This window comes from Pseudophryne corroboree, chromosome 6 (genome assembly GCF_028390025.1).
Source record: "Pseudophryne corroboree isolate aPseCor3 chromosome 6, aPseCor3.hap2, whole genome shotgun sequence".
In the NCBI taxonomy this organism is placed as follows: domain Eukaryota; kingdom Metazoa; phylum Chordata; class Amphibia; order Anura; family Myobatrachidae; genus Pseudophryne; species Pseudophryne corroboree.
In genome coordinates this window covers 87,544,202-87,571,185 of record NC_086449.1, presented here as the reverse complement: position 1 = coordinate 87,571,185, position 26,984 = coordinate 87,544,202, and the positions used below count along the sequence as shown (strand labels likewise).

Here is a 26,984-nt window from a genome sequence, read left to right as displayed (position 1 = left end):
TAGGGGGAGGAGCCAGTGCACACCAGATAGTCCTAAAGCTTTCTTTAGATGTGCCCAGTCTCCTGCGGAGCCGCTATTCGCCATGGTCCTTACGGAGTCCCCAGCATCCACTACGGACTATGAGAAATAGAATTATCGGTAAGTAAATTCTTATTTTTCTCAGTCTCTGCCTCTACCCACATCATAGAAACATATGGTCAGAATCAATTGTTTTACCCCGCAGCTACCACTAGGGGTACAAAACTGAGCAATTCAATTTTTGCTCCGTGTAGATGCCCGGTAGCCGTGGGAATGACATTTCTTCTCTCCGCCTCCTCAGTTACGAGAAGAAATGTGCAATAAGTCTGCACTTAGGGCATCCAAATGGGAGTTTGGACACCCAAAGCAGGATTTTAGACGGGTTTAGCTGTTTTATGCGGCTGAACCCTGTCTGTTCGGGCATGACATGTGCAATATGCATGTGATCCAAGCAACAATTGAATACTGACAACTGTTTGGGCGTCTAAACAGTCCTGTTTAGACGGACAAAATAGACGCCCAAAACAATTGAATCGGTCCCATAGAATTTGACGTCAAATAAGAGCCACTTGGTCCATCTATTCTGCCCCTTATTTACCTTTTAGTAACCTCAACCTTATTTGATCCTTAGTTCTTTGTAAGGATGTTCTTATGTCTATCCCAGAGGTTCCCAAACTGTGTGCCGTGGCTCCCTGGGGTGCCTCGGGACACTTGCAGGGGTGCCCTGGGTTGGTGGTCCAGGACCAATTCAAATTATTCATGGTCGATATAATAGGCAAAACCAGTGCTGGTGGCTGCCAGTCATAAAATATGTGGCCAAACAGAAGCAAATCTTGTCCGTCACCACACAGCTGACCATAAGAATGACATACAGACGCGATCTACTTAATGTAATTTTTCTTTCTAAATTTCTCAATAAGAAATTTTTGGCCTAGGGGTGCTGTGAAAAAAATTCTGATATTCTAGGGCGCCGTGATTCAAAAAAGTTTGGAAACCACTGGTCTATCCTAATCATGTTTAAATTGCTCTACTGTCTTTGCCTCTACCACCTCTGATGGGAGGCTATTCCTCCTATCCACTGCTCTTTCTGTATATCACATCAACACACAGCCGAAGATCCAGTCTGTATCCGCTGCATCATAATCACACCCCCAACCGCCGCATATACACCTGTATCAATGCATAGGTCACTGATACTCCCATCACCTCAGTCATGTATGTTGTCGTACCAAAGACCAATCAGCCATACACTCCCTCAGTTACCAGAAGACCACCAAACCCATCGTCCCTCAACTTTACAACCGAGTTTCTAGAGACAAGCCTCCCAAGTGCCTATTAGGGCTCTGTCAAAACTATAAAAAAACCTGAAATGAACACATAGCAGCACTCCATTCTTGGGAGAGGCTGCAAGCTGAAATGCGTGGATGACACCACACACCTGTTAACACTTAAGCTCTGTGTGAAGTCTATACTGCAAAGATCTTAGCTACCAGAGACGGCAGTAGAGATCCTCCCTCCAACGTACCCAGTTCTTTACAGGAATGTGATGTCCAGCAGCTCCCTGACTGGGGGGGTCTTCAGAACACAGCACGGTCAGAGGTGCAGCGTTCAGCTGAACAACAGCCATACATAAACAGCAGACTCCAATCTGCCCCACTTCATAAGCAAACTATTTCCTTGCTGGGAAGTAGGCATCTTCAGTGTTCAATTCAAAGAGAACTTGCACCGGGCTAAAAGAAAAACTTCCTGGTAAGTCTTTCAGTCCCACCACCATGCACAACCAAGCAGGTGGCACTTTAGTACAAGCACATGAACACTTCACTGGCCCCAGGGAAGACAAGAAAGACTGTACAAATCCACTGGCACTGCCACTTTGTGTCCATCGCTGAATCAGGATTCTGCTATACACATCACACACCAGCTGGTCCATACACATCCATCCAGTACCCTCCACCACCCCTGTCCCCAACCCATCCCACTTGGCAGCCAAATGCAATTAAAATTCAGCGTACCCTTTGAAAACTATATTGGAGTCTTTCTTTAGTCCCACACCTGCATTTTCCCTTAGTGTATGACATCTGGCACATACCACTGGTGCAATGCTGTACCATCCATTCCTGTTTGAATCCGGAATAGAAAGGCTGAACAGCTTTCACAACAAAGCAGTGAGCACAGGAAAAACTCGCTGGTACGATATATTACATGACAGGTCAGAACGGCACAGCCACATATGGAGAACACTTCCTTAGGAATATCTTGTGCATACAGAACTGATCTGGATGTTTAGCTATCCCAGTCATCTATAAATGGCTGCTGCTATATGCAGAGAACTCTTATCGTCCAGGGGGATTCGTACATATTGCTTCTAATGAAAAAAGATAAATAAAAGACAATATACAACCACAGATCTGCTATATAGATACAGTAATATCCAATGCATAGTCCAGAACTCTATTGTTGTTGTTTCCACAATCCCAAAAATCTAACAAATTTGCCTAGACGACATAAGCCACATTTAGTTGATGGTGGTTTTACCCTGTAGGAACCAGCGTGACCTTTGTTTGTGTAGGCTAATAAAATTTGTAGTGTGAGATAAACTGAATTGAATAACCATGTCCCTTCCCTCCCCAGGTGATTGGCGGGGCAGGACTGGATGTGGATTTCTCTGTCACTACCCCTTCGGGGGTACGGCTGATTATGGAGCACAGGCGATCTGATGGGGTACATACGTGAGTGAAATCACCCATTCCTCTTCCATGTTCTGCATGTTCCTAATGCCTCATTTTCTCTTGTTCTCTCAGCGGTGCGTTTTATAATGATTTTGAAGTCTGACCAGGATCTGTCCTCTTGTCGCTTTGCAGGGTGGAACCCACCGAAGCTGGAGATTATATGATATGCTTTGACAATTCATTTAGCACCATCTCTGAGAAGCTGGTCTTCTTTGAGTTGATATTTGATACTCAGCAGGGGGACGATGAACCGGACAGTTGGGCGGACATTGTAGAGCCAGATGAACTCTTAGATATAAAGATAGAGGATATCAAGGTAAGCATAAAAATAAATACCCGTCTTTCTTCGTACCTAAAAGTATATTCTGTCCACATTCTCAACTTTTGGTTCCAACCAAAAAAATGATTAAGGTTCAACTCTCTGGCTATCCAGGTTCCTTGTAGTCTTGAGTGTGCGTCTTAATGCAGTTGTGCTGGCAACAGTCTGGATCGCAGGAGCAAGGAGAGTGCAGAAGGCATCACCGGATAAGCCGGCCCCTATTGGAGCAGTCTCTTTTTATATAGTCAGTGTTTGGTACACCAACTACATACTGGCAGCAGGAATTTAACAGCAGTTGGGATATGTAAAATGTTCTAGATCCCACTCATAATAAGGTTTTGGGTTTTTTTCAGACCAGGGGTGACAATACTGGAACTCGACTGAAAAAGGACTCAGCTGTGCAATGAAATTGGAAACATGAACAAAAGCTGACGTATGCTGAGATATATTATAAAAAAGAATTTTCATTCCCTTAAATTAGGCAATTACACAGTGCCTACACAGCAGCGCATTGAAATTGTGGAATTGTTCTATAGAATATTATATTACGAGGCGCTTTCAGCAGTTTTTGTTTGACAATACTGGAGTGTTGATTTAGCTTGTTCCGCACCGGCAGAAGACTGGTCTGCCTGTAGGTCAGCCTGCCCTTCCCAGTTTATAACATGGGTTATATAAATAATAAAATAGTGAATGTCATATCAATACCAGCTGCTAATTCACTCTCTTCACTCCTTTTGCCAGGTGGTAGGGACTGTGCTCAGTGTCCTGCTTATGGTGGCTACATTCCATAGTGAAGTCCACTGAGGCTTCAGCACACACTTGTGGCTGAACCTTTACCGCCATGCACCCAGTTCAACCGGAGCCTTACTGTGTGTCAGCACTGTGCAGGAGAGAGACAGCTTTTGCCCTGAATTAGCATAACTTTTAAACCCTTTTCATAACCTCTCCTAGTCCAAAGCACTTGCAGGAAGGACTACACTGTGTGGCTCTAGCATATCCGCTAAAGCAGAATGTGGCTTAGTGGGATGACTGCTGCCCAAGTATAGCTGCAATGGTTAGGAGACCTTTCACAGTAACTAACAACAGACATGCTTACACAATAATAGCAGTGTATTCAAAGCCATAAGGCAACATTTAAATATTGTACAATGGACATAAAATACAAATAGGGTTAAAAAAAAGTACAATGCAAGCTTTGTTAAACACCGTTTGTCCAGTATGCTAAACCACTATTTCCAAAGTCCTGACAACACCATCCTGTCTCGCTGGGTTTTACTTGAGATATTCAAATCAAAACTATACATTTAGGAATTATCCTTTTAATGGTGAGCTAAATGTCCGCTGTTTGGTCACTTATGGATGTGAATAGTGCTCCATTATCACTAGGACTTGTGTTCATGTATGGATAGGTTGGGTATGTGTGACAATACAGACGCCAGAATTCTGGCATTGAGATGCCCGGTGGGCGGGCGAGCGCAATGAAGCCCCTTGCGGGCTCGGTGGCGAGTTGTGCTCGCCACAGGCTCTATTCCCGCTCTGTGGGTGTCATGGACACCCACGAGGGGGAATAGTCCCTGTTAGTCTGCATGCCGACTATCTGGATTGTAAGGCGGTGGGATCCCGGCGTTGGTATTGTGACCTGCGGTCTCCTGACTGCCGGTCACACAACTACATCTCGTATGGATAGCCTTAAAAGCTGGACTGTGAGTGGGCCATGAGCACCGGGTTTGGGATACACTGATCTATTTATTTCTCCCTCCACCACCTATCTTCAGGAGGGCTTCCCAATCTCCCGGCATTACACTGCATAGTCTCATGGTTTTTTTATGGATTTGACCTAAACTGTGATCTGGAATCTCATTACCACGATCCTACTGAGGGAGCATGTATCTATCACTGGGGATAAAGGGCCCGATACATCTGGCAGCTGTTTTTCCAGTCCGCGGCCATCGATCAGCGATCAATCAGGGAAATTCTTCAAAAGTTAAAAGTCCCTAATTTGCAGTTCCCTACAATTTTGGGGTCAGGGGCAGGGAATCAAGATCTTTTCTACCTGTTGAATATCCCCAAATACCTGACCCGGCGCTGGGGAAGCTGAAAACTGTGACAATCATTTGCAAATGATTGGGGAACCTTTACCCATTGCTTCCCAAGATGGTGATCCTATTCCATTATCCTTTCCCTAACTGTGATGTTATATGTCTGTAGGAGAGAGATTTCTGTATGTTTAGGTCTTTCAAGCCATGAAACAAAATTGGAAATCTCCTTTGATAGTTTATATTTTTTCTCTTTAAAGACATATGTAATGATGGCTGGGCCTAGGAGAATGCAAGTATTGTCCTAGGTAGAATGCAGCTCTGAGGTCTCTTAATGTAAAACCCTATTAGAGATTCTTGGTATTTTACTACTACAACACCAATTATCTTATTGGGCAACATGTTCTCTCCAGCATCTATGAATGGCTGTGAGGCTTCATATCACAACTCAGTGGAGGCAGACAGATTCACAATGCAGAAGAGTCGAGGACAAAGTGACCTATATTACATCTCAGGCTGTATGATGCTTTACCTTTTGTTTGATAGTATAGCAAAAATATTGGATCAGGAATAGCGAGACTTGTATACCACACATTGATATATAAGGGACTAAGTCTTTGTTTATTGCTGCATAATGCACACCCCGTACTTTACGCTCCCAGCCTCCTACATCCCACAAATTCTGACAAACTCCAAGCATTGATTATGCAAGAATGGGCGGCCATCAGTCAGTATGTGGCCCAGAAGTTGATTGACAGCATGCCAGGGCGAATTGCAGAGGTCTTGAAAAAGACGGGTCACCACTGCAAATACTGACACTTTGCATAAACTTAATGTAATTGTCCGTAAAAGCCTTTTGACTCTCATGAAAATGCTTGTAATTGTACTTCAGTATACCATCTGATCAAAAGGTCTAAAAACACTGAAGCAGCAAACTTTGTGAAAACCAACATTTTTGGACACTTCGCTCTCTCTCTCTCTCATAGCCTTTCTAGCTATTATTAACAGGCTGAACTGTGCCACGCCCATTCATATAGCCCTAGTCTCTGCTGGTTGTATGTGTCATAACAGGCAGGAGTGAAGGAGGTTAGGATAGAACACAGATCATTCTACAATAATAACAGTATAAGGGAGATAAGGAGGAGGATTAGCTTTTAATAGACTTTCCCTGCAGGGTCCACAGGATAAACATTGAGATATGAGGTAGCGTCAGCGGATTGGCTCCAACGATCAAAGCTTTCGGCCTTCCAGAATGCAAGGAGCCAGTCCCCTATATCCCCGCCTCCTGGCTCAGGCAATTCAGTTTTTTTATTGGTAAGGCAGGAGCCGGACCACAATCTTTGGGCTGCTGATTTTGGCAGCCATAAGCTTGTTATTTAATTTATTTTTATAGTCTTAAACGTTTTTTGAGCGAGTTTTCTAACAAGCGTCTTACACGCACCTTCGAAAAAGTCGCTCCAACAACTCTGCCGGGTCGCGACAAAACTTACCCATGTGTACAGTGCTGTTTTGGTGGGCATCTGTGTCGGATGTACTAGCAAGTCCAGCAGACATTACCAGGCTGTGGCCGGAGCACGGGGAGAAGGTGAGGCGTCGGTTCCGCTTAGTGGGGGAGATGCAAGACACAGCTGCACTGTTTTCGGGAAGGAGACTACCGAACAGTAGCTGACGCAGCTGCCACCTCTGGTGCACCAGCGCTAGGCTCCAGGGATTAGTGTGAGGCCGCAATCCCTGGGGTTGATGTCAGCAGTGGGGAGTAAGACGCTCCCCTGGTCACCCCTCCTTCCGGTTCATGACCAGTTTCCCGCCATGAACTGATTTCCCGCTTCCGTCTGAGGCGCTGTGTATCTGAAAGGACCCAGTCGCAGCAAAGGCGGCTGTGGGACTGGTGTGTCTGTGTTCACTTGGGCGTCTGTGTTCACTGTAGGTTCACTGGGTGGTTGTGTACACTGTTAGCATCTGGATCCACTCAGCGTTCACTAACGTATTGATCGATCCTGGAAGCGGGGTGAAGTCTCCCTGTATCCCACTCTCCTGAGCCGGATGATACAGCACTAAGTCTCTACCTACTATTAAGTACGAGTAGTTGGATAAGTGCCTGATGCATATGAGTCTGTAACTATTACTGTTGTTTCTTTCGCTGTGCGACTGAATACGTTTAAAATCCTATATAAGGTAATGCAGTAATAGGTTTCTCCTACATACTTGAAATGTATCTGTAGTTGAATGTGTGCTCATATTGCTTATTATACTAATGTATAACCTGTGACTGATTGCTGACTTTACTATTTCTGTCCGTTTCTGTGTATTTCGATCCTCAATGCTGGTGCAAAGCAGGGAGGGATCGGATTGTATGTCATGTAACAAGTTTTTAAAGTGATTTCAGTCACAAATTGTGTAGTTAACACTGTACAGGTGTGTGATTTATTTATCATGTCTAAGAGAGGCAAGGGTGAGGAGAATACATTCTTCACAGCAGCACCAACACTGATTTCATGTTTGTCTTGCAAAACTGGGTTAACCTCTCAAGACCTGGTTCGCAATGGATTAGGTGCAAATTGTTTTAGTTTTCACCAAAGCCTCCTTAATAATCCAAGGCAGGCACAGGTTCAAGTTGAACCCCCATGGGCTACTTTTGCACAGACATTGGCCCTCATTCCGAGTTGATTGCTCGCTGCCGTTTTTTCTGCGCATGGTACGCAGCACGCGTACGCTAAGTACTTTCACACAAAACTTTGTAGTTTTGCTCGAGCTACGTTTTTCAGTCGCTCGAGTGTTCGTAGTATGATTGACAGGAAGTGGGTGTTTCTGGGCGGCAACTCTGCGTTTTCAGGGAGTGTGCTAAAAAAACGCAGGCGTGCCTGGAAAAAACGCAGGAGTGGCTGGGGAAACGGGGGAGTGGCTGGCCGAACGCAGGGTGTGTTTGTGACGTCAAACCAGGAACTAAACTGTCTGCAGTGATCGCAATGAAGGAGTAGGTCTGGAGCTACTCAGGAACTGCATGAAAAGATTTCCAAGCCGTTCTGCTAATCTTTCGTTCGCACTTCTGCTAAGCTAAGATACACTCCCAGAGGGCGGCGGCCTAGCTTGTGCACTGCTGCTAAAAGCAGCTAGCGAGCAATCAACTCGGAATGAGGGCAATTATCTAGTATAGCTGAGCGGATAATGCCAGCTCCTATACCAGGGATAGGTTATCCTATTAACCCTTACATGCAACATTTCCCCTGGGATTTATCACATCCAGTCCAGGAAACTGCAGCCTTTCAACAAAAGCAGGCTGAAAGGCCGGTGGAAGGTAAATCACATAGACATGAAACAACATCTTCACAGTCTACACATGTGTCAGATGGGGACTCGTCGGAGGATGAGGACTCTTCACACTCCAGGTCTGCATACAGAGACGAGGATGAAGGCAGCTCAGTGGACATACCTGAGCTAATTAGTGCTATGACAGCCATTCTATCCTTAGAGGAAGGAACAGAGCCTTTGTTAAAATCTAAGGCATCTGTGTTTAAACGTCCCAAAACAATCAGAACTGAATTTCCTGGGTCAGAACAGCTGACGGGAATTATGCAAGAAGCTTGGTATCACCCAGTAAGAAGTAAAGAATTCCAAAGAAATGGAATTCCCAATATACTCTCCCAGCTGGGGACTATTTAAAAGGGAGGTGGCTCCCAAAGTAGATACGCATGTCATTCGATTTAGTGCAAAAATCTACATGACCTCTGCCTTCAACAGCATTAAATGATGTCATGGATAGGAAAATAGATGGGTTTTTAAAACCATTTTCTCCTTCTCTGGGGCAATCGTAAGACCAGCCATGGCTTCAGCCTGGATAGCAAAAGCAGTGGCTGTCTGGGCTGATGCATTGGAGGATGATTTTTCATTTGCATCTAGAGAGCAAAAATACCATATTACACATATTAAACAGGCGGCGATTTTTATGGAAGAAGCATCCTTGGATATGGGTACAATTGCCTCTCAAGCATCAGCCTCAGCAGTAGCATCTTGCAAAGCCCTTTGGCTACGTACATGGAAAGCAGACTCAGAATCCAAGAAGGTTCTGGAGTCTTTTGCCTTTTATTTTTGGTAAAGAATTAGACAGTATTTTGGAGTCAGAGGCAGACTCCAAGAAAGTGAAGTTTCCTTCCACACACAAATCCAAGCCTAGATTTCCAGCTTTTCGTCCCTTTTGGACTCAAGGACAAGCAAAAGGAAAGGGGTCTGGCAAACAGTCTCAATCTGACAAGTCTGGTAAGACTAAAAAGCATTGGGCTACCAGAGTGCTGGCTTCCAATCCAGAAGATAAACCATCAGCCTGATGGTGCGGGCCTCCACCTGGGGGATCCCAGGGTGGGAGGCAGACTTCTTCATTTTGCACAGATCTGGCAGCAGTCCACCACAGATGCCTGGATGCAAGAAGCGGTATCTCACGGTTAGGCGTTTGCCTTCAGGAAACACCCTCCTTAAATTTTTTTTTTTTTTTTTTTTTACCAGTCCGTCTTCAGTGGAAACGAAGGTCAGAGCTTTGCAAGAGGCAGTTTAGAAGTTGCTTCAGTCAGGAGTGATAATTCCAGTTCCTCCTGCGCAACGAGGACAAGGTTTTTTTCCAACCTGTTTCTAGTCCAGAAGCCAAATGGGTCGTTCAGCCTATACTCAATCTCAAGGTGCTGAACAAGTACATTTCGGTGTCTCGTTTTCATATGGAGACTTTACGTTCCATTATTTTGGCCATGGAGCCTGGGGATTTTATGATATCCCTGCATATACAGGATGCTTACCTACATATTCCTATAGCACTGTCCCATCAGTGCAATCTCAGGTTTGCTATCCTCCAGCAACATTTTCAGTTTCAGGCTCTACCATTTGGACTGGCCACAGCTCCCAGAGTGTTCACCAAAATTATGTTGGTAATGGCGGCTTATCTCCGTCAGCGGGGGATAAGGGTTTTTCCATACCCTGACGATTTATTAATCTTGGCACAATCTCAGGATTTGCTTCAGTGTCGCCTGCAACAGACAATATTGTTTACAGACACGGTTGGCTCATAAATTGGGCAAAGTCGTCTCTGGATCTATCACAACGGATGACTCATTTGGGGGCTGTGTTGGATTCGGGTCTACAGAGAGTAATATTACCTCTGAACAAAATATACAAAATTCAGTCAAGGATTCAAGAGCTGCTATAAAGTCAGAGGGTATCCATTTACGCAGCAATGCGTGTGATGGGATATATGGTGTCGACATTCAACATGGTGGAGTACGCTCAAAGCCTCTACAATGTCTGATCCTTTCCTTTCCAAATTACATCAGACAATAAAAATGCAGTCTATGGTCCTTCCTCTGGTAGTAACAAGGTCATTAGTTTGGTGGCTACAGACATCCCATCTGGACAAAGGGAGACCCTTTGGATATCGGATTGGGAAGTTCTGACAACGGATGCCAGTCTTCGGGGCTGGGGAGCAGTGTCAGGAAGAACTTTGCTTCCAAGGGCTGTGGACCAAGGAAGAAAGTGGTCTGCCAATAAATGTTGGAGCTTCGGGCCATATATATATGGCACTCCTTCTTCAAGAGAAACCAATTTAAATTTGCTCGGACAATACAATGGCAGTAGCGTATCATCAGGGAGAAACTTGCAGCCAAAAAGCAATGCAGGAGGTAAGCTGCATGTTAAGGTGGGCAGAAATCCATCATCCAGCCTTGTCCGCAGCATTCATTCTGGGAGTCCTAAACTGAGAAGCGTATTTTCTTAGTCGACATGCCATTTATGCAAACGAATGGGCTTTACAACTTGAGGTCTTACAGACTCTTGTAGACATGTGGGGGTTACCGGAGATGGATCTCATGGCGTCCGGTCAGAACAACAAAGTTCCCGCATACGGGTCAAGAACAAAGGATCCCAAAGCGACCTTTGTGGATGCCCTGTCAGTAAGATGGGACTTTCGTGTGGCCTATGTGTTTCCACCGATTGCCCTGTTGCCCAGGGTGATGCGAAAGGTAAAACAAGGAAAGGGCGCCGTGATACTAATAGCTCAGGCTAGAAGACATTGGTACACAGATCTGCAGAGGCTTTTGATGGATGCTACATTCCTGCTCCCTCAACGTCCAGATCTACTGTCTCAGGGTCCTTGCTATTACAAGCACCTGGATTGACTGTCTTTGACGGTGTGGCTCTTGAGACTTCCACCCTGAAAGCAAGAGGATTCTCACAACGGGTAATTTAAACATTGCTCAGATCAAGGAAACCATCCTCGGCTCACATTTATCACAGAATATGGCAAGCCTTTATTCAATGGTGCAGTGACTGGAAATTTGACTGTATGGTTCCAAAAGAAAACTGCTAACCTACAGGATGTTCGCACTTTTTTCCAGGGAATGCTTTACATCCAACCTCCTTTTTGTTCCTCCTACAGCTCCTTTTGGGATCTAAGTTTAGTCCTAAAGGCGCTTCAAGTTGCCCCATATGAACCACTGAAGCAAGTGGATCTTAAATGGTTGACTGCTAAAGTTCTCTTTCTACTAGCTATTGCTTCAGCTAGAAGAGTTTCAGATTTAGGGGCATTATTATGTCGCCCTCCTTTTCTGATATTTATCCAGATAGAGCGGTTCTCCGAACCAAATCTGGTTATCTTCCTAAGGTGGTGTCTAAATTCCACCATAACTAAGAAATTGTAGTCCCGGCCTTCCAAGGCCCGGACCTTTCTGCGGGAGATGTATCATTGGACGTAGTCTGTGCATTAAGGATCTACGAGGATCATACCAGTGCCATCAGAAAGAGACACACTCTCTTCGTCCTCTATGGTTTTCACAAGAGAGGATGGCCTGCTGACAAGCAGACAGTGGCGAGGTGGCTTCGGATGACTATTCAGAAGCATATTCTCATGCTGATCAGCCCTATTCTCACTAATGTCTCTGCTTACTCTACTCGTAAAGGTAGGTCCGTCATGGGCAGCACAACGTGGTGCTTCAGCTGAACATATGTAAGGCAGCCACATGGTCTTCCATTAACACATTCATAAGACATTATGCCTTTTGATACCTTTTGCCTCTCAGGACGCTGAATTCGGGTGAAGGATTCTCCTGTCCAATCAGGAGCGTCCCCACCACCAAATTTGCTTTGGGACATCACATTGTTTATCCTGTGGACCCTGCAGGAGAAAATAGGATTTTGGTACTTACCAGGTAAATCCTTTTCTTTGAATCCATAGGGGCACTGGAGTACTCTTGGGATATGGACGGTGTTAGCAAGGACTGGGCACTGAATATTCAAATTTCAGTAACTCTCCTCCCCTCCATACTCCCAGAATACCTCAGTGTTTTTTCCTGAGGCGCACAGGATAGAGAGGATGAACAATGGAGAATTACCTATAACATTATAACATAACGGACAACAATAAAGTTGACACATAACGTAACTGACAACTAACCAGTTGACACCATAACCGATAAATCGGTAAGAATGTGTTACCATAAGATCCACTGAACTTGCCACAACCAGGTAAAACTGCTCTGGGTGGGCGTCCAGTGCCCCCTATGGATTCAAAGAAAAGGATTTACCTGGTAAGTACCAAAATCCTATTTTCTTTTTCATCCACTAGGGGTCACTGGAGTACTCTTGGGACGTACCAAAGCTTCCCTCGTGGGCGGGAGAGCTGTTTGGCACCTGTAACACTAGGCGGCCAAAGCTAGATGCTGATGCCGCAAACGTATCAAAATTGTAAAAGCGCACAAACGTGTGCACTGATGACTATGTAGCCGCACGGCAATGCTGCGTCGTAGAAGCCCCACGACCAGCTGCCCATGAAGTTTCCACAGAACGTGTGGAAAGAGCCGTTACTGATGTAGGCGGCTGTAACCTAGCATGAAGGTAAGCCTGACTTATGGTCAGTATAATCCATCTGGATAAGGGGGGTAATTCCAACTTGATCGCAGCAGGATTTTTGATAGCAATTGGGCAAAACCATGTGCACTGCAGGGGAAGCAGATATAACATGTGCAGAAAGAGTTAGATTTGGGTGGGTTATTTTATTTCTGTGCAGGGTAAATACTGGCTGCTTTATTTTTACACTGCAAATTAGATTGCAGATTGAACACACCCCACCCAAATCTAACTCTCTCTGCACATGTTATATCTGTTTCCCCTGCAGTGCACATGGTTTTGCCCAATTGCTAACAAAAATCCTGCTGCGATCAACTTGGAATTACCCCCCAGGTCTGCTTAGAAGCTGGCCAACCCATTTTGGCAGCATCATAGAGAACAAACAACGTATCCGTCTTACAAACTGTAGACGCTCGGGATACATAAACGCCTAATGCGCGTACCACATCCAAAGTTCCAGAATGTCCTGTTAACACAGGAACTACTATTGGTTGATTGATGTGAAAAGATGACGCTACCTTTGGCCAGAAAGCGGGATTCGTCCGAAGCTCCGCTCTGTCATCATGAAACACTAAAAACAGTGGCTTGCATGCCAATGCACCCAAATCTGAAACACGCCTTGCCGAAGCTAAGGCTAGGAGAAAAATCGTTTTCCAAGTGAGAAACTTAATATCCACTTGATGTAAGGGTTCAAAGTATGAAGACTGTACAAAATCTAAAACCAGATTCAAGTCCCATGGCGCTGTAGGTGGAATGAATGGAGGCTGTACTCTGAGGACACCTTGCAGAAAAGTGTGTACAGGCGGCAATAGAGCCAATCGTCTTTGAAAGCAAATTGACAAAGCAGATACCTGCACCTTTAGTGTAGATAAACGCAGTCCTCCATCTAAGCCAGTCTGTAGAAATAACAAAAGACGGGATAACTTGAAAGATGATGTTGGAAACTTCCGAGCTTCACACCAACCTATATAGGCGCGCCAAATTCTGTAATAATGAGCTGTCGTAACTGGATTTCTAGCACATTACATGGTTACTATAACCGATAGTGGAATGCCCTCTCTTCTTAAGAAGGCAGTCTCAACAGCCACCCCGTCAAACGCATTTGCGCTAAATCGGGGTAAAGGAATGGACCCTGTTGTAACAAGTCCGGACGTAGCAGAAGCGGGCAAGGATCGTCTGCGAGTAGCCCGTGAAGATCCGAGAACCAAGCTCTCCGAGGCCAATGAGGCGCCACTAGTATGACTGTGGCGGACTCTCGTTTGATCCGTTTTAGCAACAGAGGGAGCAGCGGAAATCCGTTTTAGCAACAGAGGGAGTAGCGGAAACGGTGGAAACAGATACACAAGGCTGTACGGCCACGCAATAGTGAGAGCATCCCCTGCCACTGCCTTTGGATCTCGCGTTCTGGACACATACTGGGGCGTTTGGTGATTATGGCGAGATGCCATCAGGTCCACTTGAGGGTAACCCCACCTCTGGACCAACATGTGAAACCCTTCTGGATTTAATGGCCATTCTCCTGGATGAAAATCACGATGACTGAGATAATCCGCCTCCCAGTTGTCCATTATCGGAATGACCACTACCGACAATATCACTTGGTGATGGGCGGCCCAATTGAGGATTCGAGCTACTTCCCGCATTGCCATGCGGCTTCTCGTTCCTCCTTGTTTGTTGATGTATGCGACTGCCGTTGCGTTGTCTGACTGCACTTGGACAGTCTGAGAGCGAAGCATGTGTACTGCTTGTTGTAGTGCATTGTAAATTGCGCGGAGTTCCAGGACATTTATAGACAGCAATCTTTCGTGATCCACCCAGAGACCCTGGAGTTGACGATTTTGAACTACAGCTCCCCAAACTCTGAGACTCGCGTCTGTGGTTAGAACTATCCAATTCCAGACGCCGAACCGATTTCCTGCAATTAGATTGTGTACTTGGAGCCACTAGAGTACAGAATCTCTGGCCCGTGGAGACAACCTCACCTCTAGTGAATCTGCAGATATGAGGACGACCACTGTGCGAGCACATGCAGTTGAAAAGGACGCGAGTGAAATCTTCCGAACAGAAGCGCTTTGAAAATCGCCACCATTGTGCCTAACGGGCGAATGCACAAATGTACCGAGGCTTGAGCACTAATCGTACCAGATGACGAATAGTCTGTACTTTCTGTTCTGGTAGGCAAATTCTTCGATCTACCGTATCGAGAATCCTCCCTAGGAATTGAAGTCGTTGAGACGGAATCCGATGTGAGTTCTTGAAGATGACAATCCAACCGTGCTGAACCAGCACATTGTACTTTAGCAACACATGTTGCAGGCGCATTTGGTGAGACGGAGCTTTGAAGAGCAAATAGTCTAAATCCGGAACTATTATCACTTCCAGGGATATGAGATGAGCCATCATAACAGCCATCACTTTGGTGAATACCCTAAGCGCCGACGAGAGGGCAAACGGTAGAGCTTGAAACTGATAATGGATCTGCCGTATCGCAAAACGCAAGAACCTCTGATGAGGTGGGCAAATCGGAATGTGTAAATACGCATCCTCGAGATCCAACGCAATCATGAATTTCCTGTGGCTCTAAACCTGCAAGTACTGTCCGCAGAGATTCCATCTTGAATCTGTAGTAAGTATTCAATATTGGCCTGACCGAGCCATCCAGCTGTGGTACCACAAACAGACTGGAATAATAACCCTGACCTTGTTGGTGTACAGGGACTGGAAACAAAACTGCTGAATCCAGCAGAGAGTGAATGGCAATTTCCCGAACCGCCCTCTTGCCGTCCGACACAGGCAGTCCTGTCTTGAAAAACCGCAGAGGTGGTAGACAGTCGAACTGTTATCTTGTAACACTAAATTGCGGATCCACCCATCTGTGGATGTCTGGAACCACGCCAAATGAAACGTCTGAAGGCGTGCTCCCACAACTGGAGAACCGAGATGGGCTGGGAGCCCGTCCTGCCACTGGCTTGCCGGTGACCTTAGCGTCCGGACGCTGGTGTTGGTTTGTTGAAAACCACGTCCTCGACCTCGCCTACCAGGCGTGGCTGTTTCTCTACCATGGCCTCAAAAGGGCTGAGGTCTAAAGGATTCGAACACTGGTCCAGAGTATACCTTTGTCCAAATTAGGACCAAACAACCTTCGCATAAGGTAATGCTTTGATTCTTCTGCAGCCAGAGCACTTGTCGTGCCACCACGAATGACGCTGAAATGCGAGAACTGACTAGGCAGACATCCGTAGAAGCTGTACATAGATAATCAGCAGCTTCGCAGATTTGATCAGTGAGAAGCATAAGGTGGACGTTTTGTAGGGCGGACCTGAGTCATGTTATACAGACAAGCAACGCCGTAGTTACCCAAATGCCAACCAAACACGGTCGAAGCAACACCCCTGCTGCTGTATACAGCGACTCTAGCATAGCTCCCATGGAGATGTCACTGACTTTGGAAACGGGTAACTAGACTGAAATCGGCGAGGTTTAGAAACCTGTGTATCAGGATCCTATTAACATATTATTTAGAGATTCCGAAAAAAAAAAAAAAAATAAGATCTGTGGTCTTGTAAAGACCACCTTATAAATTGTCAGAGCCTCTTCAGTCTGACGCACCCACACTATCTGACTGCTGGTCTATTCACCCTTCTCACAATCATCTTGCGCAGTTAGGCCTGGCATAGAATCGTCAGGATTGCAACATAGCAGAAACTGGTAATTTATAAGGCAAATGAGAACTATCTTTGCAAAAGAGGAGATGAAATGGGAGTATAAAATATTGAAACAACTTTCCCGTCTTTGCTGGTGACTTACTTATTATGTAACCAGACAAATAAATAGACCAATTCCACCTCAGTAAAATTGCGAAAATGTGCATATGGTCAAAATGCAGTGCACGTGGCCAGACCATAAGAAACCTGATTAAAAAAAGCCCCTTTTTTAGTACAGATCTATTGCTGCTGCTGCTGTGGCATAATCTCTCCCCCCCCCCCCCCCCCCCTACCCCCTGCAGCTGCGCTACATGTAATAGGGACAGGGAAACTCCTGACTGCCCAGCATGAGCCCACTAGTTAAGAGGGCTGTTTCACAGGGACAGACCGTGGCAGCAGTGTGCACTGTCCGCGGTCTGAGTGATCATAGGCGCCGGCATCTCCCCCCCCCCCCCCCCCCCCCTGCTACCCTCTTAGCGTGTGCAGGGAGCGCTGGCAGTGCTGAGCTGCCGGCCGTTATTGAGACAGACCGCGGCAGCAGTGAGCGCCGTCCGCGGTCTGAGCAGTTACCTTCCCCTAAGCCTCCGGCCGTTACAGGAACAGACCGCGGCAGCACTGAACGCTGTCCGCGGTCTGATTGCATTACAAGCAGGGAGCGCTGAGAACGGCGCTTGTAGCGGCCGTCCAGCGCGTCCCTCGGAGCGGCGGCCGGGAATAGGGGAGCGGTGGCGGGGACGGAGAAGCGGGATGCCTGGGGCGACGCACAGAGCAGTCCCCCCCACACGGCGGGGCGGCAGCGTGAGCTAACCGCCCCGGTCATAAATACCTTGGTTCCTGTGCTCTGACGGGGCTTCTACAGCAAGCTCCGTTCTGCATTCTCAGCTGAAGGTAGCTGATGTACTTGGGCTCTGACGGGGCTTCTTCCAGCAAGCTCCGTTCAGTCCTTTCTGCAGTCTCAGCTGTTGTTAGCTGAGCTGCTTGTGGCTGTGAGGGGGCTCCTTTGTGAGGCCCGACACGCCAAGAGCTGCACGCAGCAGCTTCTGTAATCCCGTACCCAGAGCTTTTGTGTAAGCTGGGAAAGGATTGTAATGTATAAAAAATAAAAACAAAAATATTTAAAAGTAAAAAATGTATGTCCCCCTCTGGAGGTCCACACTTGTGCTTCCTGTCCATGTGAGCACCGAAAAAACACTGAGGTATTCTGGGAGTATGGAGGGGAGGAGAGTTACTGAAATTTGAATATTCAGTGCCCAGTCCTTGCTAACACCATCCATATCCCAAGAGTACTCCAGTGACCCCTAGTGGATGAAAAAGAAATACGTAGTTATGGTAGACTAACCGTCGATAACTCTATTTCTCCTAAGTCCACAGAATCCACAGGGAACCCACCCTGACACACCTGATTTGAGGATCCTTTCACCTACTAACCTTCTTATATGGAAGGGTGTGCATGTATGTTCTTCTCGCCTGATTAGGGCTCTCTGTGATGCTCCTGCCTTGAGTTTTGGAAAACAACTGAATTTCCCGAGCCATGAGGTGTGGATATAGGGGACTGGCACGTTGCATTCTGGGAGGCCGAAAGCTTTGATCGTTGGTGCCAATCTGCTGACGCTACCTCATATCCCAATGTTTATCCTGTGAATAACCTGTGGACTTAGGAGAAATAGAGTTATCGACGGTAAGTTTACCGTAACTACGTATTTAACATCAGATGTTCTAAGACTTTATCAGCATTTTTAAAATGGGTTCTAATTAAATGCTCTCTTATACATAATGGAGAAAGATATTTTGTGGCGGAGCCAATACTTGGGCATGTCTAGCTTAATCTGTATTATGTCGATTAAGACCTAAAATGGCCTGAAAATAAATATTGAGATAACATATTAACAATTATTACTTCTGCGAATATAGTCCAGTTTCTTTTGATCCACAACAGTATATATCTCCCATCATCTTCATTGTGTCCTCTTCCCACCAGGAGTCCATAGAGAGTATGAAGTCCAGGCTGGAGCGGAGCATGCAAATGCAGACAGTTCTGCGAGCCTTTGAAGCCAGAGACCGCAACCTACAGGAGAGCAATCTGGAGAGGGTCAACTTCTGGTCAGCTGTGAACGTTGGCGTACTGGTCACTGTCGCCTTCCTCCAGGTGTACATGCTAAAGAGCCTCTTTTATGACAAGCGCAAGATTCAGACGTAATACCAGGATAATTCTCCATTTTAGTCCAGTCATTTCTAATCCACAGTCTTCCACAAGGTCACCAAGCCAGACTTTCAGTTGCCACTTGAATGAGATCCACGTTCGAATGAAAAGCACAAAGATCCGTTCCGGTCCTGCAGTCTGCATCAGATGGATAGTGACGTAGTACGTTGGTATACAGGAGCCATATGTTAAATTAACATGGGGGCTCTAATTTCCGTTCATTTCAGGATGACTAGCAATTTCCCTGTTCCCAACAAGGATGGAATTGACCGTAAATCTGGCAGTTTGGAGTTCATTGTGGCAGTGTCATACTAGGCCAGTCTACAGCGGATTCAGTGGAGGGGCCTTATTAACTAAACTGGTGCAACTAACAATACTATAATCCAAGGCACCTAAACAGCTTGCAGCCTTGTATAATTTGGCTCACAAAAGCTTATATCCTATTGCTATGGGTTACAGCATGGGTCTTTTAACCTGCAGCCCTCCAGCTGCTGTGGAACTACACATCCCAGCATGCCCTGCCTCAGGTTTAGCATGCCTTAATAGCAAAAATGTGGCATGGCATGCTGGGATGTGTAGTTCCACAGCAGCTGGAGGGCCGCAAGTTGAAGACCCATGGGTTACAGTATACCATTGCTTTTTGCACCAGATTAGTAAATATGTTCCACAGTGTCACGTTTGTCTTCTTAATAGACCAGCCTGGGATTTAATTATAATGCACTGACAGCATAATGTAGATTACTGCACAGTTTAGACTCTTATCTTGAATGGACTTTTGATTAGTGTAAGGGATTCTGATGTGCCAACAGCATTGTTTGTAAGGCAATAATGTATTTAGCATCAAGACTTTAGGTTTAGTCTTATTCTATACAAAACATTACTTTACAGTTAGTAAAGTATAAATCTGTCTTATTACAAGTATATTACTTGTAGAGATGAGCAAAAGACTTCTCATTCTCTGGTCAGAACATGGTGCCAGTTTCAGTGACTGCACCACACAGATCATTAATGGTCATCGTCCCAGATCTAGTCTATCAATTCATCTAAATGCAAATGTACAAAGACAGGGCCTAGTGCAGCATGGATCGCTAAATTGCAAAAACGTCAATCTGCCGATTATTGGCAGACTGCGCGTGCTCGAAGACTGAATTGCGATTGCCGTCCATTTGCAGGTTTAGTGAGATGCGATTGCAATTTGACAGGAAGTGACCGCTTGTGGGAGGCAGCATGGCGTTTGTGGGGAGTGGCTGGGAAAAGGCAGGTGGGTCATGGCTGTATTTGGGGCGTATATGTGACGTCAGCTGCGATCGCTTGCGATTAAAAACATGGCACCGGTGCGACTGCATCTGCATTATTCTGAGTAGGCCTGGGTCAACTGCAGCTGTCGATGGTACTCTGTTTCTGCGCGTGGATCACGATTCTGCGACTGAGTACGCAGAGTTGCAATTGCATCGGTGGGCGACTTTTACCACTTCACATGTGATTTTTAGCAGTAGCGGTTTTGAGACATTCTCAATAGCGATCCATGCTGAGTTAGGCCCAGAGTGCAGAGTAATATACAGCAGAATGCAGTAGTCGTCACTGGAACTTTGGTTTTTGGCATATCTGCCTGTTCTACTGCCCAACTGTATTTGCACAACATTTTTATCTAATTACTTGCTCTGTAATACACAGGGTTTGATATCTATTAAAGATCAAGTCGCTTCAGTTGGACTTTACGCAGCTGTACCTAAATTTGCATGATGCAAATGTGCTTGTGCTGATAGCTTCTTTTAAGCTGGATACCCACTAAGATTATCTGTTCAATCTTTCTGGTTGGAGCGAAAATCTGGTAATGCATGGGGGTGATTCTCCAGAAAGTAAACAAAGTCCTGTTCATCACATGCTTTTAAAACATTTTTTTTAATTCATTTTTTCTTTTAAACTGGTCTGTTAAATTGTTGTTCTAGAAAAACTTAATTACTTAGTAGCAATGCCTTACCCTATAATTTAAGACCCACTAAAACAGAGGTTCTCAAACTCGGTCCTCGGGGGCACACACAGTGCATGTTTTGCAGGTAACCCAGCAGGTGCACAGGTGTATTGATTACTCACTGACACATTTTAAAAGGTCCACAGGTGGAGCTAATTATTTCACTTGCGATTCTGTGAGGAGACCTGCAAAACATGCACCGTGTGTGCCCCCGAGGACCGAGTTTGAGAACCTCTGCAATAAAATCTTGGTATCTTGGAGAAGTATGTCGTCTGAATTTGTGTAGCTGTCCCATGCAACACGGAGAATCGTCCATGGAAGCAAATGACAACTGACCATTTGCACCTTAACACTGGAAAGCAAATTTGTTAAATCCATTTGACTTAACCAGTTTATCAGAGCGACCATTTTGGGAGCAAATGGTTGAGTGTCATTTGCTCCCATACATTACCAGATTTTCACTCCAACCAGAAAGATTGGTCAGATAATTGTTAAGTGTGTATACAGCTTAACTCTTTCATCTTAATGTCTACAAACCAATTTAGCACTGGCAGTAATCTGTACTAGTCCAATGTCTCACACTTTTCTTGTCTGACAATTTGTAAATCACACATTTCTCTGACGTCCTAGTGGATGCTGGGACTCCGTCAGGACCATGGGGAATAGCGGCTCCGCAGGAGACAGGGCACAAAATTTAAAAGTTTGACCACTAGGTGGTGTGTACTGGCTCCTCCGCCTATGACCCTCCTCCAAGCCTCAGTTAGGTTTTTGTGCCCGTCCGAGCAGGGTGCAATCTAGGTGGCTCTCCTAAAGAGCTGCTTAGAAAAAGTTTGTTAGGTTTTTTATTTTCAGTGAGTCCTGCTGGCAACAGGCTCACTGCAACAAGGGACTTAGGGGAGAAGAAGTGAACTCACCTGCGTGCAGAATGGATTTGCTTCTTAGGCTACTGGACACTAGCTCCAGAGGGACGATCACAGGTACAGCCTGGATGGGTCACCGGAGCCGCGCCGCCGACCCCCTTGCAGATGCCGAATAGAGAAGAGGTCCAGAAACCGGCGGCAGAAGACGTCTCAGTCTTCATGAGGTAGCGCACAGCACTGCAGCTGTGCGCCATTGCTCTCCGCACACTTCACACCAGCGGTCACTGAGGGTGCAGGGCGCTGGGGGGGGCGCCCTGGGCAGCAATGTAATATACCTATTCTGGCTAAAATATATCACATATAGCCCCTGGGGCTATATGGATGTATTTAACCCCTGCCAGGTTCCAAAAAAACCGGGAGAAGAAGCCCGCCGAAAAGGGGGCGGGGCCTATTCTCCTCAGCACACAGCGCCATTTTCCTGCCCAGCTCCGCTGCGAGGAAGGCTCCCAGGACTCTCCCCTGCACTGCACTACAGAAACAGGGTAAAAACAGAGAGGGGGGGCACTTATTGGCGATATTTATAATATTTGAGCTGCTATAAAGGGAACACACTTATTAAGGTTGTCCCTATATATATATATATATATATATATATATATATATAGCGCTTGGGTGTGTGCTGGCAAACTCTCCCTCTGTCTCCCCAAAGGGCTAGTGGGGTCCTGTCTTCTATCAGAGCATTCCCTGTGTGTCTGCTGTGTGTCGGTACGTGTGTGTCGACATGTATGAGGACGATGTTGGCGTGGAGGCGGAGCAATTGCCTGTAATGGTGATGTCACCCCCTAGGGAGTCGACACCAGAATGGATGGCTTTGTTTATGGAATTACGGGATAGTGTCAGCACGCTACAAAAGTCGGTTGACGACATGAGACAGCCGGCAAACCAGTTAGTACCTGTCCAGGCGTCTCAGACACCGTCAGGGGCTGTAAAACGCCCTTTACCTCAGTCGGTCGACACAGACCCAGACACTGACACTCAATCCAGTGTCGACGGTGAAGAAACAAACGTATTTTCCAGTAGGGCCACACGTTATATGATCACGGCAATGAAGGAGGCTTTGCATATCTCTGATACTGCAAGTACCACAAAAAGGGGTATTATGTGGGGTGTGAAAAAACTACCGATAGTTTTTCCTGAATCAGAGGAACTGAATGAAGTGTGTGATGAAGCGTGGGTTACCCCAGATAGAAAACTGCTAATTTCAAAGAAGTTATTGGCATTATACCCTTTCCCGCCAGAGGTTAGGGCGCGCTGGGAAACACCTCCTAGGGTGGATAAGGCGCTCACACGCTTATCAAAGCAAGTGGCGTTACCGTCTCCTGATACGGCCGCCCTCAAGGATCCAGCTGATAGGAGGCTGGAGAATACATTAAAAAGTATATACACGCATACGGGTGTTATACTGAGACCAGCAATCGCCTCAGCCTGGATGTGCAGTGCTGGCGTGGCTTGGTCGGAGTCACTGTCTGAAAATATTGATACCCTGGATAGGGACAGTATTTTACTGACTATAGAGCAGTTAAAGGATGCATTTCTTTATATGCGAGATGCACAGAGAGATATTTGCACTCTGGCATCAAGAGTAAGTGCGATGTCCATATCTGCCAGAAGAAGTTTATGGACGCGCCAGTGGTCAGGTGATGCGGATTCCAAACGACATATGGAAGTATTGCCGTATAAGGGGGAGGAATTATTTGGGGTCGGTCTATCGGATCTGGTGGCCACGGCAACGGCCGGAAAATCCACCTTTTTACCCCAGGTCACCTCCCAGCAGAAAAAGCCGCAGGCTTTTCAGCCGCAGTCCTTTCGTTCCTATAAGAACAAACGAGCAAAAGGACATTCCTATTTGCCCCGAGGCAAAGGAAAGGGTAAGAGACTGCAACAAGCAGCTCCTTCCCAGGAGCAGAAGCCCTCCCCGGCTTCTACAAAGGCGTCAGCATGACGCTGGGACCTTACAAGCAGACTCAGGGGCGGTGGGGGATCGCCTCAAACATTTCAGCGCACAGTGGGCTCACTCGCAGGTGGACCCCTGGATCCTGCAGGTAGTATCTCGGGGTTACAGGTTGGAATTCGAGATGTCCCCTCCTCGCCGTTTCCTAAAGTCTGCTTTGCCAACGTCTCCCTCCGACAGGGCGACGGTATTGGAGGCCATTCACAAGCTGTATTCTCAGCAGGTGATAGTCAAGGTACCCCTCCTACAACAGGGACAGGAGTATTACTCCACGCTATTTGTAGTACCGAAGACGGACGGCTCGGTAAGACCGATTCTAAAGAGAAGGCGTCTTAATTATCCCTTACTTGGACGATCTCCTGATAAGGGCAAGATCCAGAGAACAGCTGGAGGTCGGAGTAGCACTAACCCAAGTAGTGCTCCAACAACACGGGTGGATTCTGAATTTTCCAAAATCCCAACTGATCCCGACGACACGTCTGTTGTTCCTAGGGATGATTCTGGACACTGTTCAGAAAAAGGTATTTCTTCCGGAGGAGAAAGCCAGGGAGTTATCCGATCTAGTCAGGAACCTCCTAAAACCAGGAAAAGTATCTGTGCATCAATGCACAAGAGTCCTGGGAAAAATGGTAGCTTCTTACGAAGCGATTCCATTCGGCAGATTCCATGCACGAACTTTTCAGTGGGATCTGCTGGACAAATGGTCCGGATCGCATCTGCAGATGCATCAGCGGATAAAATTGTCCACAAGGACAAGAGTGTCTCTGCTATGGTGGTTGCAGAGTGCTCATCTGTTAGAGGGCCGCAGATTCGGCATACAGAACTGGGTCCTAGTGACCACGGATGCCAGCCTGAGAGGCTGGGGAGCGGTCACACAGGGAAGAAACTTCCAGGGCGTGTGGTCAAGCCTGGAGACGTCTCTTCACATAAATATACTGGAGCTAAGAGCAATCTACAATGCTCTAAGCCTGGCAAAACCTCTGCTTCAGGGTCAGCCGGTGTTGATTCAGTCGGACAACATCACGGCAGTCGCCCACGTAAACAGACAGGGCGGCACAAGAAGCAGGAGGGCAATGGCAGAAGCTGCAAGGATTCTCCGCTGGGCAGAAAATCATGTGTTAGCACTGTCAGCTGTGTTCATCCCGGGAGTGGACAACTGGGAAGCAGACTTCCTCAGCAGACACGATCTGCACCCGGGAGAGTGGGGACTTCATCCAGAAGTCTTCCACATGATTGTGGTCCATTGGGAAAGACCAATGGTGGACATGATGGCGTCCCGCCTCAACAAAAAACTGGACAGGTATTGCGCCAGGTCAAGAGACCCTCAGGCAATAGCTGTAGACGCTCTGGTAACACCATGGGTGTACCAGTCAGTGTATGTGTTTCCTCCTCTGCCTCTCATACCAAAAGTACTGAGAATTATACGGCAAAGGGGAGTAAGAACGATACTCGTGGCTCCGGATTGGCCAAGAAGAACTTGGTACCCGGAACTTCAGGAGATGCTCACGGAAGATCCGTGGCCTCTACCTCTAAGACGTGATCTGCTTCAGCAGGGACCGTGTCTATTCCAAGACTTACCGCGGCTGCGTTTGACGGCATGGCGGTTGAACGCCGATCCTAAGGGAAAAAGGCATTCCGGAAGAGGTCATCCCTACCCTGGTAAAAGCCAGGAAGGAGGTGACTGCACAACATTATCACCGCATTTGGAGAAAATATGTTGCGTGGTGTGAGGCCAGGAAGGCCCCGACGGAGGAATTTCAACTGGGTCGATTCCTACATTTCCTGCAAACAGGATTGTCTATGGGCCTCAAATTAGGGTCCATTAAGGTTCAAATTTCGGCCCTGTCGATTTTCTTCCAGAAAGAATTGGCTTCAGTTCCTGAAGTCCAGACTTTTGTAAAAGGAGTACTACATATACAGCCCCCAGTTGTGCCCCCAGTGGCACCGTGGGATCTTAATGTAGTTTTGGATTTTCTCAAATCCCATTGGTTTGAGCCACTCAAATCGGTGGATTTGAAATATCTTACATGGAAAGTAACCATGCTACTGGCCCTGGCTTCAGCCAGGAGAGTGTCAGAATTGGCGGCTTTATCGTATAAAAGCCCATATCTGATTTTCCATTCGGACAGGGCAGAACTGCGGACGCTTCCTCACTTTCTGCCTAAGGTGGTTTCAGCGTTTCACCTGAACCAGCCTATTGTGGTGCCTGCGGCTACTAGCGATTTGGAGGATTCCAAGTTGCTGGACGTTGTCAGAGCATTGAAAATATATATATTTCAAGGACGGCTGGAGTCAGAAAATCTGACTCGCTGTTTATACTGTATGCACCCAACAAGCTGGGTGCTCCTGCTTCTAAGCAGACGATTGCTCGTTGGATTTGTAGCACAATTCAACTTGCACATTCTGTGGCAGGCCTGCCACAGCCTAAATCTGTCAAGGCCCATTCCACAAGGAAGGTGGGCTCATCTTGGGCGGCTGCCCGAGGGGTCTCGCCATTACAACTCTGCCGAGCAGCTACGTGGTCAGGGGAGAACACGTTTGTAAAATTCTACAAATTTGATACCCTGGCTAAGGAGGACCTGGAGTTCTCTCATTCGGTGCTGCAGAGTCATCCGCACTCTCCCGCCCGTTTGGGAGCTTTGGTATAATCCCCATGGTCCTGACGGAGTCCCAGCATCCACTAGGACGTCAGAGAAAATAAGATTTTACTTACCGATAAATCTATTTCTCGTAGTCCGTAGTGGATGCTGGGCGCCCATCCCAAGTGCGGATTGTCTGCAATACTTGTACATAGTTATTGTTACAAAAAAATCGGGTTGTTATTGTTGTGAGCCGTCTGTTCAGAGGCTCCTACGTTTGTCATACTGTTAACTGGGTTCAGATCACAAGTTGTACGGTGTGATTGGTGTGGCTGGTATGAGTCTTACCCGGGATTCAAAATCCTTCCTTATTGTGTACGCTCGTCCGGGCACAGTATCCTAACTGAGGCTTGGAGGAGGGTCATAGGGGGAGGAGCCAGTACACACCACCTAGTGGTCAAACTTTTAAATTTTGTGCCCTGTCTCCTGCGGAGCCGCTATTCCCCATGGTCCTGACGGAGTCCCAGCATCCACTACGGACTACGAGAAATAGATTTATCGGTAAGTAAAATCTTATTTTCTGTCCCTAGAAGAGGAAAACATGTGAAGCTTATTATGTTCCAAGCAAATCAGGCTGTAGCATAATTTGTATTAAGCACAGGGCAGTAAAGGAAGTAA

General features: G+C 46.5%; 1 protein-coding gene across 1 annotated transcript in view; it reads left to right on the top strand.

Moving 5' to 3' along the window:
* TMED1 (transmembrane p24 trafficking protein 1) overlaps nt 1-20,602 on the top strand; it is a 33,172-nt gene extending 12,570 nt beyond the window's left edge. The window contains exons 2-4 of the mRNA XM_063931421.1: nt 2,650-2,747; nt 2,880-3,063; nt 18,663-20,602. Coding sequence (XP_063787491.1) covers nt 2,650-2,747; nt 2,880-3,063; nt 18,663-18,881 — 501 coding nt within the window. The 3' untranslated portion in view covers nt 18,882-20,602. The remainder of the gene's footprint in view (nt 1-2,649; nt 2,748-2,879; nt 3,064-18,662) is intronic.
* The last annotated feature ends 6,382 nt before the right edge of the window (nt 20,603-26,984 follow it).